At 36.6% G+C, this 17,337-nt stretch overlaps 2 protein-coding genes across 18 annotated transcripts in view; one reads left to right on the top strand and one right to left on the bottom strand.

Annotated features, from left to right (window-relative positions):
* The window catches only part of LOC140631715 (transient receptor potential cation channel subfamily V member 3-like), a 541,542-nt gene that overhangs the window by 132,783 nt on the left and 391,422 nt on the right, over positions 1–17,337 (top strand). For 15 of the 17 annotated variants that reach the window (XR_012029200.1, XR_012029206.1, XR_012029205.1 and 12 more), the window contains exon 2: positions 8,228–8,336. The exons of 1 other annotated variant lie outside the window; for it this stretch is intronic. The gene's annotated coding sequence lies outside the window, so the exon portion shown is untranslated. Of the gene's footprint in view, positions 1–8,227; positions 8,341–17,337 lie in introns of all 17 variants that reach the window. One more of the 17 variants, XM_072822927.1, reaches the window with a different exon arrangement.
* Positions 1–17,337, bottom strand: part of LOC140631689 (testis-expressed protein 10-like) — a 42,011-nt gene that overhangs the window by 11,411 nt on the left and 13,263 nt on the right. The window contains 1 exon segment of the mRNA XM_072822890.1: positions 4,460–4,570. Within this exon segment, the coding sequence (XP_072678991.1) occupies positions 4,460–4,570 (111 nt within the window).

The following is a 17,337-nucleotide window of genomic DNA, read 5'->3' as shown; positions in this document are numbered from 1 at the left end:
ATCATCTTTTTTGAAAACTGTAATACTCATGAGAGGTAGCTGTGTGATTTCTGAGTCATAAATCACTTCCTTTCAAGACAAAACTAGGAAAGTGTCTAAAGGCATTCATGATGATAACCATCTAAATATCCAGGCTGGTAAGGTAAAAAGCGAAAACCCCAAAGTTAATTTCTGTGTTCTCTTGGCTGCCTTCCTTCTTACTGTGCTTCCAGGAAATCAAGGCCTTTCTAGGTGTCAGAAGCCAGCTGGTGGACTGGCTTCTCAGTACTAGAAAGTTAGCATACACTCTAACAGACAGCTTGTAAGAATTTGTGAGGAAACCTTTCCCACTTAGAGACAAATGCATATTTTGCCTTTGTTGATCTATTCTGGTAGAAAGCTTTGCATTCCATTAGTAGGTTCCATTAGGTTTTAAGATCATAATTAAACTTTTTTTTTCCCCTTTACTTTCGTTTCTTAGGCTTCAAGATGACTTTTAAGTTTGCTTTCCTAGGGCTATATCTCTGGAAGCCCTAGCAGATATCAATCAAATGACTGAGGTATTCATAGATTGCTAATTTTGCTACAGTTTGGTAGAGAAATAGCCTTTTAGGTGATCCCTGGGTGGCTCAGCAGTTTAGTGTCTACCTTCGGCCCAGGGTGTGATCCTGGAGTCCTGGGATCGAGTTCCGCATCAGGCTCCTTGTGGGGAGCCTGCTTCTCCCTCTGCCTGTGTCTCTGCCTCTCTCTCTCTCTCTTGAATAAATAAAATCTTTAAAACAAAAAAGAAAGAAATAGCCCTTTAGCTACTTCTCCAGTCTAGTTACCTCTTGGTCTAATAACAACAATTCTTTTTCTTACCATTTATCATCCATAAATTAACTTGGACATTGGCACTGATCATGGCCCCTTTTAACATGAAGGTTCAGACATCAATTCCATTTGTTCCTTAAGTTCTTCTCGTATTAAGAATGTTTAATTGAGAAGCTCTCTAATAGGGAATTAGGTGTTTTTTTAAAAAGATTTCATTTATTTATTCATGAGAGACATGCAGAGAGAGAGAGGCAGAGACACAGGCAGAGGGAGAAGCAGGCTCCATGCAGGGAGCCTGACGTGGAACTAGTTCCGAGGTCTCCAGGATCAGGCCCTGGGCTGAAGGCACTAAACCGCTGAGCCACCCAGGCTGCCCTTGGAATTAGGTTCTGAGGAATAACCTAATTCAGCTCCCAGTTTCCTACTCCACCCCAAATCCACATTGTAATTCTTTATATGCTTAGGATCTGTGATGTTGCAGTGAGTTCTGCATTTAGGCAGAGCTCTACTCCCAGGAATATTACTTTTCTTAATAAAAGAATCAGTTAGATTGGGTTTAGTTTCTGCCTTTGCCCACTAAGGGCTCTTTGGCTTTGAAATTCAGTCTGTAAGAACCTCAGCTTCTTTGAAATACCAATAGCAACAGTTTAGGAATATTGTGGAAAGAAAACAAATGTAAAGCATCCATCAAAGTGCTTGGCACACAAGTAGACATGTGAGTAATGCTGACTGCTATAATGCTCCTGCTAAAAAGGACAGGGAGAAAGAAAAGAGGAGGAGGAGGAGAAGCAGAGAAAGAAAAGAAGAAAGACAAGAGAAGGACCATGGAATGATTGAGTAATGAGATTCTAGATTGTACCATAGCCTTTTGGGAGGGTTTTCCCAAGTATCTCTTTTTTTAACTTAATAGCTGTCATCTTCCATGTGATCACAAAGGGTGATGAGAGTCTCTGAAAGGTTTTTTTTTTTTTTTTCAAGAGGATGCCAATAGAAAGTGCTTCCTACCTTTTCTCTCTTGGCCCTTTGCCCTAACTTTCCACTGTCTTTCTGCATTAGTTAACCTCCACACTGCCCCTCCATCAAAAGGCTAGGCCACTTCTCCACCATTATGACAGCTGTGATTCATAAGAGAATGCTTTATCCGCAGCCTGCCAAATGGATGTTTCAACCCAATCAGATAATATTGGGGTTAGACTTAAAATTTAAATTAAGCTAGACTCTGCTATCTCTGTTTTGTATGTTACATATGAAAAATTTACTGATTTTTGTCTAGTAAATTTAACTGTCCCTTTCTTAAAATTAATAGAAAAGACTAACTGGAACATCAAGAAAGCAAATGTAGAATAAGGATGGAAGTTAATTGTGACTACCACTAGTCTTTAAAGTTTAATAGCCAATAAATATAAACATGAAGTGACAGTTGCCTCATTACAAATGTAAACACATATAAACCTACCCAGTAGCAATTTAAAACAAACTTAGAAATACACCTTCTACTTTGGTGATGTCTGAGCCTTTTTCAGCAAGGCTATTGTTCATTTTGATTTATTATTTCCTACCTTAACACTATTGCTGCCCAGTGGAGTTACTAAAATAGTTAATTCTCATGAAAATTAGAGTCCTAAGAGAGAAAGATAAGTACCCATCAAATTTCTTTTCGATAGTGGGAAACATAACTAAGATGTGTATTTTCATCCAGAATATCATTGTGTGCCCTGGGCATTGCCATTAGTGTGCTCAAGCCATGTGTATATCAGATCCGTGGATCTCTGGGCATAATCATTGTATGAGAGAAAAGCCACCCACTCACGCAGAAGGAACTGCTTCTGATTCCTGGATGATCAGGTTTCATTGTTACACAATCAAGATCACTCTTTTGTACTTTCTTTCATAGAAGATGCTTTTGATTAAACAGATTTCTTTAAATTTCTGTGGCTTTGTTCCGTTATAATGCAATGAGAATAAGAGAACATCAGTTGCCTCGTGAGTGAGTGACACAGGTTAAAACTGCCTTCAGTCTGAGAAGATGAGCTGTTAGCTGGAAATCCTCCGGCAGAGTTAGCTTTCAGGTCCTGTCTGAGCACAAATCAACAGGTTTTCGAGCTTCAGCTGTTGCTTTTGTCAAATGTTGTCTCCCTTTCTGGGTGATGACTTTTGTCATTATCTTTTATGTGGTTTCGCTAAAACAGTGCACTCTCTATATGAAATATATATAAATCTTCCTACTGCAGGAGTCAGCACCATCATCTGTTGATTACTTATGCTAATTGGCAAATATTAAGGTAAACTTGTCTATTTTAGTAGATAGTTTAAATGACTCCATTTCAAAGAGAACTTAGTTTCAGTAATTCGTGTTTTTTTAAACCCACAGCTAAATGTTTACGTTTCCAAGAGCAAAATAAGTAGACAAACAAATACCTTTTAGTAAAACAACAGTGAGCATTCTCCTGCTCAGAGAAAAAGTGAGATTTCAAATGTGGAGGAGTCTGGGATGTTACCCCCACTTTTAAAAATGTAGACATGTGGGATCCCTGGGTGGTTCAGCGGTTTAGCACCTGCCTTTGGCCCAGGGCCTGATCCTGGAGTGCCGGGATCCGTTCCCGCGTCGGGCTCCCTGCATGGAGCCTGCTTCTCCCTCTGCCTGTGACTCTGCCTCTCTCTCTCTCTCTCTCTCTCTGTCTATCATGAATAAGTAAATTAAAAAAAAATCTAAAAAAAAATGTAGACATGTCTGCTTTTTTAAAAACATAAATTGAATTCAAGCAAGTTTGCACTTTTTTGAAATTCAGTTTATTTCAGAAAAGTTAGCTATAATCACAGTCTTATCTAAATCATAGTGTCTTCCAGATTATTATTCACTCACATGAAATTATCTGTAATTTTAATGAGCCTATCATAGCTTTTTATATTCTGTGTTTATAGATACATATTCTTATGTTAGCATAACTTCCATACTTATTATTATAGCAAGCAAAGCATAATATAAGTTTCAGGATATAACATTCCACAGTAATAAACTGTTTCCCTTTTGTTGGGTTATAATAATAGTAGTAACAATAACTATCACTTAGTGATGCCTAAGCAGTTGAGCGTCTGCCTTCCCCTTGGGTTGTGATCCTGGAGTCCCGGGATCGTCTCCCATTGGGCTCCCTGCATGGAGCCTGCTTCTCCATCTGCCTGTGTCTCTGCCTCCCTCTCTCTTTGTCTCTGATGAATAAATAAATAAAATCTTTAAATAAAAAGTTACTACTTATTGACTATTTACACAGTAAGTATTCTGTTAAAAGCTTCTTTTAACAAAATAGACACCAAGCTTAGTTTGTTAAGTAGAAATGCCTAGAATTTGATATATGTAAGGTTCCACCTCTGTGTGACATTAATCAAGAAAGAACTTCCTATTCTTTGCTCATTTTTAACTTACTCCTCTGAAAAAATTAAAACTGGAAATAGGTTGACCTTGAGGTTGTACCTCCCAGAGTCACACATTTCAAAAAGTGGGAAAGATCGTAATTGAGGACTACTCCTGAACTTGATTTGCCCAAATCTGTAAGATGAAGAGATGTATACTATTTTGTCCATATTTCCAAATGGATTTCCAGGATAATTAAGCAGTAGGTGCCCCCCAAGAATGTGCTAACTGTTCAATTTTTACACACCAGATCCTTACCAGCTTTGCTTTTGCATTCTTCTTCTGTTCATTCTTCATTTCTTCTTTCAACAAATAACAGATGTCTTGTGCACCGAGCATTTCTGAATCGCTATTATATTCAGGTTGCAGCTGGCATGAAAGAGGTGTTGTCTGGTCAACAAGAGTCAAAAGACTTGGGTGTGGTCTCTGCTGCTAGGCTAGTAGTAGGCAGGCAGAAATGTCTGTGGTGTGTGTGTGTGTTACATATCTGTCTTCTGCATGAGACTATAGTGGTCATTTTGATATCATGGTATCAGTGAAGATAATCAAGATACAATCTCCTGGGAAAGACACATATTAACAAAGAATACACTATGACTTATAGTGTTAGGCTTATGCACAAAAGGTTGTGGCTGTATAATTCTGCCCAAGGGATTCAGGGTGGCAACAAAATTCACTACTGAATTAAACATTTTTTTTCAAGCCAATACCAATTTATCAGTGATATTAGAAAAGAGCTCAATGTTAAAAAGTGTAATCTACCCAAAGAAAGCAGAAAATGCCAAGTCAGGAGAGACCTACATTCCAGTAATCCTTTTCTTATAGCTGTCATTGTCATGGTGGATGGATGAGTGTTAGCACAGGAGGGTGGGAAAGTAAGCAGAGGTAGATCTGAGAGAAGGTGGGAAGCTGGTAAATATCACATACTTCCCACGTGACAGGCAATATGCTGGACATTCTATGTACCTTTTTTCTTCTAAGTTTTGAATAACCCTGTTTTAGAGGTGGTGGAAATGAGACTTTGAATTTGAAGTTGTTCAAGGTCATACAGCAAGAAAATGGTGAATTTGGTGTTCAGAGCCAAGTCTTCGAGATCAGAATCTCTCCCCTCTTCACCAAGATGCAGTTAGTAGTTAAATGGAAAACCACATCAATGGCTTCTCATTTATTTGTTTTTTTTTAAGATTTTTAAAAATTTATCCATGAGAGACACACAGAGAGAAGCAGAGATGTAGGCAGAGGGAGAAGCAGGGAGCCCAATGTGGGACTCAACCCCCGGACCCTGGATCACAACCTGAGCTAAAGGTGGATGCTCAACCACTGAGCTACCCAGATGCCCCTATTTCAGTGTAATTAATTTCTGTGAAGATAAATTTTTGGGATTTTGTTCTGCATTGTCTCAAACTTCATTGACAGTACAACATGGATGTTCTACAAAACTTATTTTAATTTTCTTTGATGTCTTTCAAATGTAAATGTTTCCTCTTCATAAAGATAGCATGGTTTTCCATGGGCCACAGAGCAGATTATTTTTAATAAGACTTATAAATTATTTTTTTGTTTTTTAACTTATATTTAAAGGCTAGTTAATATACAGTGTAATATTAGTTTTTGGTATACAATTTAGTGATTCAACACTTACATGCAATACCCAGTGTTCATCACAACAGTTTCTTCTTTATAGGCATTATGCTGTGTTTGTTTACCTTCATCACCCCTTTATCCATCCTTAGATATGGCTAGTGAGAACATCTTGGCCCATTGGAAAATGACACCTATCCTGGTGGCCAGCTTTCTCCATCCATCCGCATCGGCCCAGCCTGTGTGCCAGATTGAATGTGGTGGAGTCTAACCTCCTTTCTGGCGTCTCTTCCAGGGAAAAGCCCATTGCCCCTCCCAAACAAGCTTGGCCATGATCAGTTGTTGCATTGCCTTTGGGACTCCCCGTCTTATGAGAGGATTGGATTCCCACCACTTGCTTACGGTCTGCCCGATAGCGTGCTCTTTCTCTAATATTATCCCCTCCAAAAGAAGGGTTAACAATTCTCTAGACCAGAAACCAGATAACCATTTCAATAAAAGGTCTTATAGTCTATATTTTAGACTCTGCGAGTCATGCTATTTGTCACAACCTCTCAACTCTGCCATTGTAGTGTGAAAGCAGCCCGAGACTATGTAAATGAATGGCTGTGGCTATGTTCCAATAAAACTTTATTTATAGACTTTGAAATTTGAATTTCAAATAATTTGCATGCTTCTTTTGATTCCTTTCAACGATTTAAAAATGTAAGACCCATTCTTAGCTCAAAAACAGACAGCAGGCTGCAGTTTGCCAGCCTCTGCTCTAGACACTGCACCACAGTACTCACTGCTTCTTCAGCAGGGTCATTTTGGGTCTGACTGTTGGAGTCTCTGAATGTAACTTTTTCTACAGCATCTCCAATCCAAAGAAACTTTTCCTAGTTCCTTCCTGGAGCCTTTAGTCATTTCTGTTTGCTCCTGCCTTTGTGCCAGGGAAGGACAGCATGAAGGGATCTGGCATAGGGGAAGGTGCTTAGGTTCTGTTAGCAAGCTGGTATCTGATCTGAGCATGAAAGGTGAATTCTTTTCCTCTGGAAAATTTCTTTGTTCTTAACCTTTTGCTGTTCTTCAGGAATCTCTTTGATTGAAGAAAAATTAAACTGACTGCTAATTAATTTGTAATTCTTTGAGGGAACATATATGAGTATAATTCACATGATTTTTCAAATTACTTATTCTACTTTTTTTCTCTTGAGATCATGTTGCAAACAGGAAGATAACTTTGACAAGTAAATGAAAGGATTGATGAAACAAAAAATGTGAATTTAGACAAAAAATATATGCCAATTCCTACTTTTGTTGTTGCCATTTACTTGTTCATTTACTTAGCAAATATTTACATGTGCCAGGCACTAAATCCCAAAATGAAATTTCACTTTATAGCTCCACATACGGTGATGAGCAGAGTACCATGCTTATCTTCCAGAGAACTACAGGGGAGGCAGAGATCAATGAAATTCATCTTTCTATGATCTTCTTGGTATCTGTTACTCATATTGTGGGACATACGGGGTACAAGTAAGTGTAGGATGAGACATGTGCCTGCACACTCCACATGGTATGTTGAAAGAGGTCAGAGTCTGGGCCCAGTTGCTCTACTCTTCTGAGCCCTAAATGTTGTAAATGACATTATCTATGTTGCAGCTTTGTTGTGAAGCCAAAAAAACCCCCAAAAAACTATCATTCAGAGACATGATATAATGTTTGGTATGTAGGCCTTAAAAAGTATTCCATATACTTAGGGTGTTAAAAATGCCCTTTGTTTTGTCCTTTTTATTATTTATTTTAGAGAAAGAGAGAATGTGAGGGGCTGTGGGGAGAGGCAGAGAGAGGAGAGAGAGACAATCTTAAGCAGACTCCATGCCCAGCAGAGGGCCTGATGTGGGGCTTGATCCTACGATCTTGAGATCATGACCTGAGCTGAAACCTAGAGTCAGACACTTAACTGACTGAGCCACTCAGGCATCTCTGTTTTATTCTTTGTTGGTAAATGTATAGCCTTCAGTAATGTTATACCAATTTACACTAAATTTACTACTTTCTAATCAGACTTATTTGTTGACTGCATAGTGCATTTCCATGGCTATACTATGCATTGTGGGGAAAACAGAGATGTGTGCATTAAGGCCCTTCTGCTGGATGTCAAACTTTTTTTTTTTTTTTTTAAGATTTATTTATTCATTCATGAAAGACACACACAAAGAGAGAGAGAGACAGAGACACAGGCAGAGGGAGAAGCAGGCTCCCTGCAGGGAGCCTGATGCGGGACTTAATCCCAGGACTCCAGGATCATGCCCTGGGCCGTAGGCAGACGCTTAACCACTGAGTCACCCAGGCATCCCTGTCAAACATTTTTCTTAATGCTGTAGGTTGGAAAGATACTCTTGTATGAATGATATAAAATAACACTTACTGACTTTGTTCTCTCTTTGTGTGTCTTTTTAGATCTGAATAGTGATGGCACATATTTCAGTCTGAATTTTGTTCAGTGAGCTGTGGATTGATGGAACTATAAATGTTCCCGTCCTGATGTACACCTCGAGGGCCTGCACTAGTAGGTATTTTCTACTCAGTATCATTTACATAGTTACATATTGAGATCTTCAACAGAGTATATATTTATAATGAAAAAACGTGCAAGGTAAAGGTGTTCATGTTGCTGTTATGAATGTATTTAGATTCTAGTTATGTGCCAACCAACTGCAAAATGAAAGAACAGGTTAAAATGCATCTGTTATGTATGTGTATGTCTATTTGTATGGTAATATATATGCATTTTCATAGCAGAGCTTAGGAGTATAGAATTTTACCTCTCTTTTAACTGAGAAAAAATTTTATTGGGAAGTTTCAATGCCTTTTGGTTCTGTAATATCATATAAGTGTGGCAATATAAGCATAAAAATTTTACCTAATGTATTGAAGGGGTTTGATTTTATTGTAGTTTTAAACAACAAGATTTGTGATAACGCTTCCACTTACACATGTGTCCTATGGTAAATGATAGGTGATGTTTATAGTGTCATGAAAAGGGAGTTATACTATGTCAGAAAACCTTACTTTTATCATATGACTAGTTCCTTAGGTTTCCAGGCCTCAGTTTTCTCCATCTGCAAAATGAGAGGAAGAATTTCTGCTTTACCTAATTAATAAGATTATAGATCCAGTGAGATAATAATATGAAATTATTAGTTAACCACAAACGCCATTAAAAAATCCCATCTAGGTCAGCTGTGACTGACCTGTATTTCAATTAGGGAGTTGGACAACATTTGTGATCATACTTTGCTTTTTTTTTATTTTTTAAATTTAAATTCTAGTATTGTTAACAGACAGTATAATATTAGTTTCTGGTGTACAATTAGTGATTCAATACTTCATATGTCACCCATTGCTCATCACAATAAGTGCACTCCTTAATCCCCATATACTTTGCTTTTTAAGGTGGTTAATACAGCTTGATATTTTGTGTAGTATTCCCCTAGAATATAAAATCATACCTAATTTTAATTCATGACTCAAATTATTTTTTTTGTATTTGAGAAAATTGTGTTTAAATTTTGAGAAATGAGAGAAACATGTTTTTCAATGCACACTGGACACCCAATCCCTAACTATAAGAATTAGGTTTCTGCTTCTGATCTCCAGAATAGTCACTTATTAGACTTAATTTTGGGAATTTAACTTGGAGGAAAAAAGATACATTAGATACTTTTTATCTAATGTATATGGTAATTATGTAAACTATGTAATATAGTTTATTTTCAGGATACTAAGGACATGATGTAGAAATCCAATCAGATATTATTTGTATGGTTTAATATATTTAATTCCTTTCTACTGCACTCTCTTCAGTACCTCATATGAACATTCTCTTTTGCTAACAGAATACAGCTACTCAGTTTAAAAAATTGAAAATAAAAATCTTAACAAATATATTTAATTAGATTGAGAAAGACTTTTTTCACTAAAATTAAACAAGTTGTTATATAACGAGGCCAATTCAATGAGACTGGTTTGAAAATTTTTCTCTAGAAATTGGATATGATTATTATTGAAGAGCCAATGGTTTATTACATAGTGTTTGCATTTAGGTGAAAAAAAAAACCTTAATAACAGGTAACATATATTCACTAGGTAATATTGTAGCATAGTCCTTAAGTATGGATGGCTGTCAAGAGTCAGACTGACACCTGACTGGAGTTGCAAGCCAATTCTTTCATTTTCCAGGTTTGCAACGTTGGACGAATCACTTAATCTCTTTGTGCCTTTGTTTGCTCGTTCGTAAAATAAATCTAATGATAAGAATATTTATCTCACAGGGTTGTTGTATGGATTGCGTGAGTTACTAGAGTCAAGTGATTAGGAGTGCTGTGTGGTGCTTAGTAACCAATCAGTATTAATGGTTATTATTTACTAGATGAATGTGGGATTGTGGTGACCATCACAGATTTTGGAATCCAAAAGCTCTAGGTTCAAAACCATTTGTTAATTTATGGTGGTACTGAACCTTTTGAAGTCTCCGTTTCTGGAGGGAAGAAAAGGAAATAATTAAAATATATTTCATACTGCTTTGGTTACGATGGTTTACTAGAGCATCTGGCAAGGAATGGTAAACAATTCCCTGCATCGAGAGCTGTGAAGATATAATTACAAATTATTACATAATGTAGTTTTAAAGTAATTTTTAAAAAATCTGGATGCCATATATAAGTTATGTTTGCATTTTATGATTTGATTTAACTTATTCATTTGTCTTTTTTGAAATTCTGGATCTAGCAAAGTAAATTTTATAATTAGGCACATTTCTAAAGTTCCCTAAATATAACATATGGCAAGAAGGACATTTTCAGAATCAGAGAATATCTCATTTATGTCTTCATTTTATGTATTTGAAGATTAGAATATCTCAGTGACTATATTTTGACATTCTTTTTAGCTCAAGAACTTATAGTTGTATGTTGAAATTTAGTAATAATAATGGTGAGTACCATCTACTGAGCTAGTTATTGTGCAGTGGGGTTTCATCTCAAATTATGCAACATCATCATGTCATCTTCACAGCAGCTGTTCAAGAACAGCCTTATCATCTTCTTTTACAAAGGATAATATGCGTTTTTTATAATATGCGTTGCACACTACTGATTTACATGCATACTTACATAACCTAAATTTGTAACAGCCTCATCACTTTGGGATGGGTGTATACATATGAAGGCATATCCTATTTTATGAAAGTAGAAAACTAATTTGACTTTTGAAATAAAATTTTGAAAATATAAGCTTCAGATTTTCAGCCATGTTTATTTCTTGACCTAGAAAATAAATAGCTTATAAAATTATAATTCATAATATTCTTTCTTTTATCCTTCTGCAACAACTGATATGAATAAAAATGAGAATATGCATTTATTTGAGATATGTCCTCAGTGATAGATGCAAGCAGGTGTTAGTTTTAAGACTGGACAATTTATCCTTAGTAATATCTCATTCAACATATTGTCTTATGTCTTATTTTTTTCATATGAATGGTCAGTGTAAATGCCATGAAATCAGCATGTGTTTCATAGTGAACTCAATTGCTTTCACAAAACTGAGACTAAACTCTTGGTCTCAGTGAATGTGTCCTGTACACCAGGCACCTCACCAAATGGTTTTACATTAATTATTTCTTTTCGCTCAATTAGTTGAAAAGAATTTGCTGACTTTTCTCATATTTTGCTTTTCTCTCCCATGGACAGATATTAAAGTATTTTACTGTCTCTTAGATATGCACTCAACAGATCTGTTTCCTCCAACAAGGAACCATAAATGCAGTAAAAAAAATAAGCCTGAGAAACAGAGATAGCTTTGAAGAAGCAGTGGTTTTAAGATTTGCTTTTAAATAAAGAAGATATATTTTTTTTAAGATTTTACTTATTTATTCATAAGAAACACACACACACACACAGAGAGCGGGGGGGTGGGGGCAAAGACACAGGCAGAGGGAGAAGCAGGCTCCATGCAGGGAGCTCAATGTGGAACTCGATTCCGAGTCTCCAGGATCACGCCCTGGGCCCAAGGTGGCGCTAAACCGCTGAGCCATCCGGACTGCCCTAAAGAAGATATTTATAATATTTGGAAATCATTTAAAATTTTAGGGGACTAAATAATCTGAAAGGAAATCATGTTTTAAATTATATTAAATATTTGAACTGGAGAACTCGAGTATTCCCTTTATTCATTCAACAAATATTTCTGGACCTCCTTCTGTGCAGTAGGCGCTAAGGCTGTGAACAAGAAACAAAATTCCTGTTTTCATGGACTTTTCTAGGTAGCCTCTGGGGAGTGTGGAGCAGAAAGTATGGAGGAGGACGTAAAGGGTAGATGTGTATATGTATATATATACATATATATAACTTATTTATATATAATTTATTTATAGTGATATATCATTAAATATATGTAATACAAATAGTAATAAATTTAACTTTACATAAAAGCAGTTGCTTTCTATAGCAAAAATAATTCTTTTGTTGAATTTTCTCTAAAGCATTGTTTTAGGTTACAAAGTTGGAAATTCTTATTCACCAAAACTTCATATTCTGATCAATTCCAGAAATGAACATTTTGATAAACTATCACAATCTTTGTTTACAAATGGTTCATGTGTTTCCTATCTTGTTTTCCTTATTCATTGTAAGATTATTTGTAGGTGCTCCAGAATCTAAAGGAGAAATCCTCAGGACTATTTTTGCATCATCAGATTGCTTCGAGAGTGGTTATGGGGACCAAGGGGGGCTGAAAATTTGCACACACTGAGACCCAAATGGGAAAAAAACAACACAGAAGAAAAGCAACTCCAATCTTTTATTCTTCGATCACAGTTGAAGTTCTCTCTCTGCTAAAGCATGGAGTCGAGTGGCTGTGTTGCACTTGTGTTACCTAATCATGTGAAAGTTGGTTGTAGAACCACAGTCATTGATTCATATACATTACCTAATTAAAAATGTAGTATCAGATGTGCAGAGCTTGTGACAAAAGGAACAAGTAATAAATTGGGTAAACAAAGTATTAGCCATGCACTGTGCTGAGCCAGTGAGTCAATCATTTTTAGTGATTTTTGGATGTGATATAATGACCTTTTAAGCTCAGCAAATAAGTGTATGTTAAACTCTGATTACTTAGATTGCAGGGATAGATAAAGTAGCCCATTCCTGTTGGGGGGAAATGAAAAACATCATAACCATGCCTCCCTTTAAAAAACATTCCTTTTCTTTTCATGAAGCAGAGCTTTGTGTTTGAAAACTTACCTACTTTCAGGGTTCTCTGAGTATATGATTTTGGTAGCTTTCCCAAATCAAGATCACTTAACTTCCATGCCATTGATGTAAAAATCAGTGCTTGATACAAAATGTGACAAAAGATTTTATAGCCATTCTTGATAGTGGATTTTTAAATCTAGCTTTTTAAAAATAACATAGATTTAAAAATAATGTAGTCAAATGATAATATCTGATGGCTTTTTGACATGGGGCCCAACATGATCTCGGGGTCAGCTGCATTAAGCTCCACGCTCAGCTCACAGTCTACTTGATATTCTCTCTCTCTCTCTCCCCCTCCCTCGATTGTGTGTTTTCTCTCTCTTTCTCAAATAAATAAATAAATCTTAAAAAGAAAAAAAAAAAAAAGAATGTCAGAATCTTCTTCAATTCAGCTATAGATGCATCTCCACCTTCCTTAAGGAGGAAGCACATATGATAAGTTGCAAGATAGAAATAATAAGTCTTAAGGCAAGGAAAAACCCATTGTATAGGAGTTCGAGGTTGTTTATTTCAGTCTTGTTATAACTCTCAGTGGGGAATTAACACAAAGTGGGGTACAAAGGAAGAAGCAAATAAATGATCGTTGAGTTAGAATGATGCTTCCTAGTTTCTTTGAAGAGATAAACTACAAGCTTAGACTGTATTACCAAAATTTTATTTTTTTAACTTTAAAAAGTAACTGAATCATAGACTTTAATCTTATTCTTTCCTTTCTGCCATGGGCCAGGAGATCCTCAGGGGCTGTGTAGAGTGGGGAAAAGCCACTTAATTAGTAGAGAGAGCTCTCTCCCTTTGTTCAGATTCTGTTTGCCAGCTAATGAGTAAGGCAACTGAATCACATCACTCCTGACACTCAGATTTCTGTGTTCAGCTGGCTGCTGAACAAAAAACTAGGCTTTCCATCAGAGTTCTCTGTCAGGGTTGGTCAGACTTCAAGAGAGACCCTGAGTTGATCATAATCAGCTTAGTAGATTGCCGGCAGCATTTTTAGATGAAACACGAGAAAACAAAAAAGGCCCGAGTATATCCCATCATTACTTTTTATAAAGCCTTTGTTTCATTTATATTTGTGTATAGATGTGTTAAAGATAAAGTGTGTTTATTATTGGGAGCCACAGTCAAAAAAGTTAGAAAACTGCTATTACTCATCTAATCCCCTCTCCTTCTTCTAAATTCTGTCTTCTTAATTTGTCCTTTTTAGTCCATACATTTTTCAAAATCTTCATTTCAGTAATTCCTTTATATCAGTGTAGATAGTTTCTTATTCCTCAGTATCTCTCTCATGATAGCCAACACTTAGTACAGAGATCCCTGGGGTGCTCTGTAAATGTCATTTGAAGTAAGGAGTTAATGGCATTCAGACAGCAGTTACAATTTTATAAACCCAAATTTGAATTTAATTTTTAATCCCCGCTTACTCCTCCCCTAGTACCTGTTATGACCACTGGTGCAGTTCCCCGTTGGAATTCCTCACCTCTTTAACTGAAGTGAGTGATCAGTCCAAATGACTTCATGTCCCATTTTTAAAAAAATTTTATTTATTTATGATAGTCACACAGAGAGAGAGAGATGCAGAGACACAGGCAGAGGGAGAAGCAGGCTCCATGCACCGGGAGCCCGACGTGGGATTCGATCCCGGGTCTCCAGGATCACGCCCTGGGCCAAAGGCAGGCGCTAAACCGCTGTGCCACCCAGGGATCCCGACCTCATGTCCTATTAAACAATCCTATTCTTGGGGTGCCTGGCTGGCCCAATCAGGTGAACATCTGACTCTTGATTTCAGTTCAGGTCAAGAACTCAGGATCCTGAGATTGAGTCCCGCATGAGGCTCTACTCTGGGCATGGAATCTGCCTAAGATTCTCTCTCTCCCTCTGCCCCCCATCCTGTGCTCACTCTCTCTGTCTCTCTCTTAAATCCAAATAAAACCAATCCTATTCTTTAGCCTGACGTGACTACTATTTGGTCCTGTGATTTTATACCTAAACTATTACAATTAGCATTGTAATAGACTTGGACTCCAGCATTACTCCCTCTGGTATGTTATTGCTTTTGCTGTTGGAATCCTTTCTAACACAGAATTCTGAATATTTTACTCTTTGTGCAAACATTCCCCATAGCCCTTTGCCTTGAGATTAAAATCCAGGCACATTTCAGTGAGAAGAAGCGGCCCTCCTGTAAATTCTCTAAATATATCCAGCTCCACCCACTCACACAGCTAACATTTGAGCTCGGGTTGGTATTCTCAGCTATTACACATATTAAGATCTTTTGTGTTACTGGGCCACAAGCCTGGACTAGCCTCTGTTCTCCTCTTTGCCTAGAATGCCTTCACCTTCTGTTATGCCTGGAAAATGCCAACACATCCATTAAGATATTGTTCCAAGTTTTTTGCCAAATGTAAGAATTCTGAGTCCCCTGAGTCTGCTTCTCTGCCATTACTTACTAAGTATTTATGGAACTGAAATCCTTCACTGTATGTTCATCTTCCTGGCCCTAATTGGACTCTTAAGCTTCTCTTGCATCTGTGTTGCCAAGTTCCCTTTGCAATCCAAGATAGAACATGTCACAGTGCTGAGCCCTAGCAGGATGCTCAGTCCACACTGGCTGAGTGAATTCTTGTGCCAGAAACATCTAAGATATCTGCCAGTCCTCTTTCACTGATATGGCCCTCCTTCTTATCCCCACTCTATCACTGGGATAGTTCTTGCTGACCTCATAATAAGTATGACATAAAATGATAATCACCATAACCATTCTCCATCACTTTCTCTAAATCTGTGAGTTTTATAATACATGAAAAGGTTGTATAAGAAAAGCAGTATGTCTCCATTATTCACAGTCCATGGAAATACCTTGATAACCAGTTGATACTCTGGACCTGGATTAAGATCATTTTACATGGATTCACCAGTTTATATTACTACAGTATATTTCCTAAAGAAAAGTTCCAATATGGGCACAAATGCTTATTTAAATACTAGCATTTAAAATCAGATCTTGAGGGGCACCTGAGTGGCTTAGTCGTTAAATGTCTACCTTTGGTTCAGGTCATGATCTCAGGGTCCTGGGATCGAGCCCCATATAATGAGCAGGGAGCCTGCTTCTCCTTCTCCCTCTGCCTCTCTGCCCCCCCCCCCTTTGTGTGCACACTCTGTTGCACATGCTATCTCTCTCTTTCTCTCTCTCAAATAAATAAATAAAATCTTTAAAAATATAAAACATAAAGATAATAACATCAGATCTTTGATTTCATCTTAACCTTGATCCTAACCTTGACCTTGAACACTGTTTACAAAATATTTTCCCTGGTTGCTTTATTATAATCAAAAGTTTGTAATTAAATGCCAACAACTGACAGTTTAACAACCGCATCAGAGTTTAACATCAAATTGTGGGGGGCTGACTTTTTTAAATATAAAATTTTCTTTGTAAGATTTCAAAGAAAACTAGGAAGAATTTCAAGAGAGAGCATAGTGACTGGTTTATTTTGGTAAAGACATACCTGTTATAGGAAGCTAATCAACATTTCTTGTGTCTGAATTGATGACATTGTTACATTTCACTGGAAGGCCATAATAGCATATGTTTAATAAGGGAAAGTATTGCATTGATTTTATAACTGTAGATATATATATATATATATATATATATATATATATATATATATGGCACTATTCCAATGACTATGATGTGCCTTAATCACATTTTTCCCCTTTTTTGTTATTGCAGAACTCAGTTCTTATACAGTTGATCATTTCCAGTGTGTCATCCAAATCCATCATTAAGGAGTAATAAAACATTTCATGGCTCTTTTGTTTTGAAATGAACAGCAGTGGATGTCACATTGCATTTTTCCAAGTAAATTTAAGAGTGATGGATAAACTAACTATATACCATTTATTTGGAAGAAAAAGTACAAATGGGGAGGTATAGTAACTTGTATGCAAAAATTCTCTGGGACCAAAAATTTATGTATGCAAAGAACAGGAAAAAAATATTGAGAAATGTTTTGTGTTGTAAAAAAAATTAAACAATACCCTTATAAAAGCACATTAATTAGAAAATATATCAATACTTCTATTTCTCAGTTAAGAAATTTTTAGAAACGTTAGGGAAAGAAATACTGTTGAACTGTTTTTGCTAAACCTTTCTTTAATGTATTCTGCTGTTTTATTATAACTCAGAGGCTGAGTGATGTTTTTATGGGCGTTAATTTTCCCATATTTTTATAAACTTTAAAATACAAAAAAAGA

Source organism: Canis lupus, chromosome 4 (genome assembly GCF_048164855.1).
Source record: "Canis lupus baileyi chromosome 4, mCanLup2.hap1, whole genome shotgun sequence".
NCBI classification, from domain to species: domain Eukaryota; kingdom Metazoa; phylum Chordata; class Mammalia; order Carnivora; family Canidae; genus Canis; species Canis lupus.
Note: the sequence above shows the minus strand (reverse complement) of the source record. Positions and strands in the feature narration are given on the sequence as shown.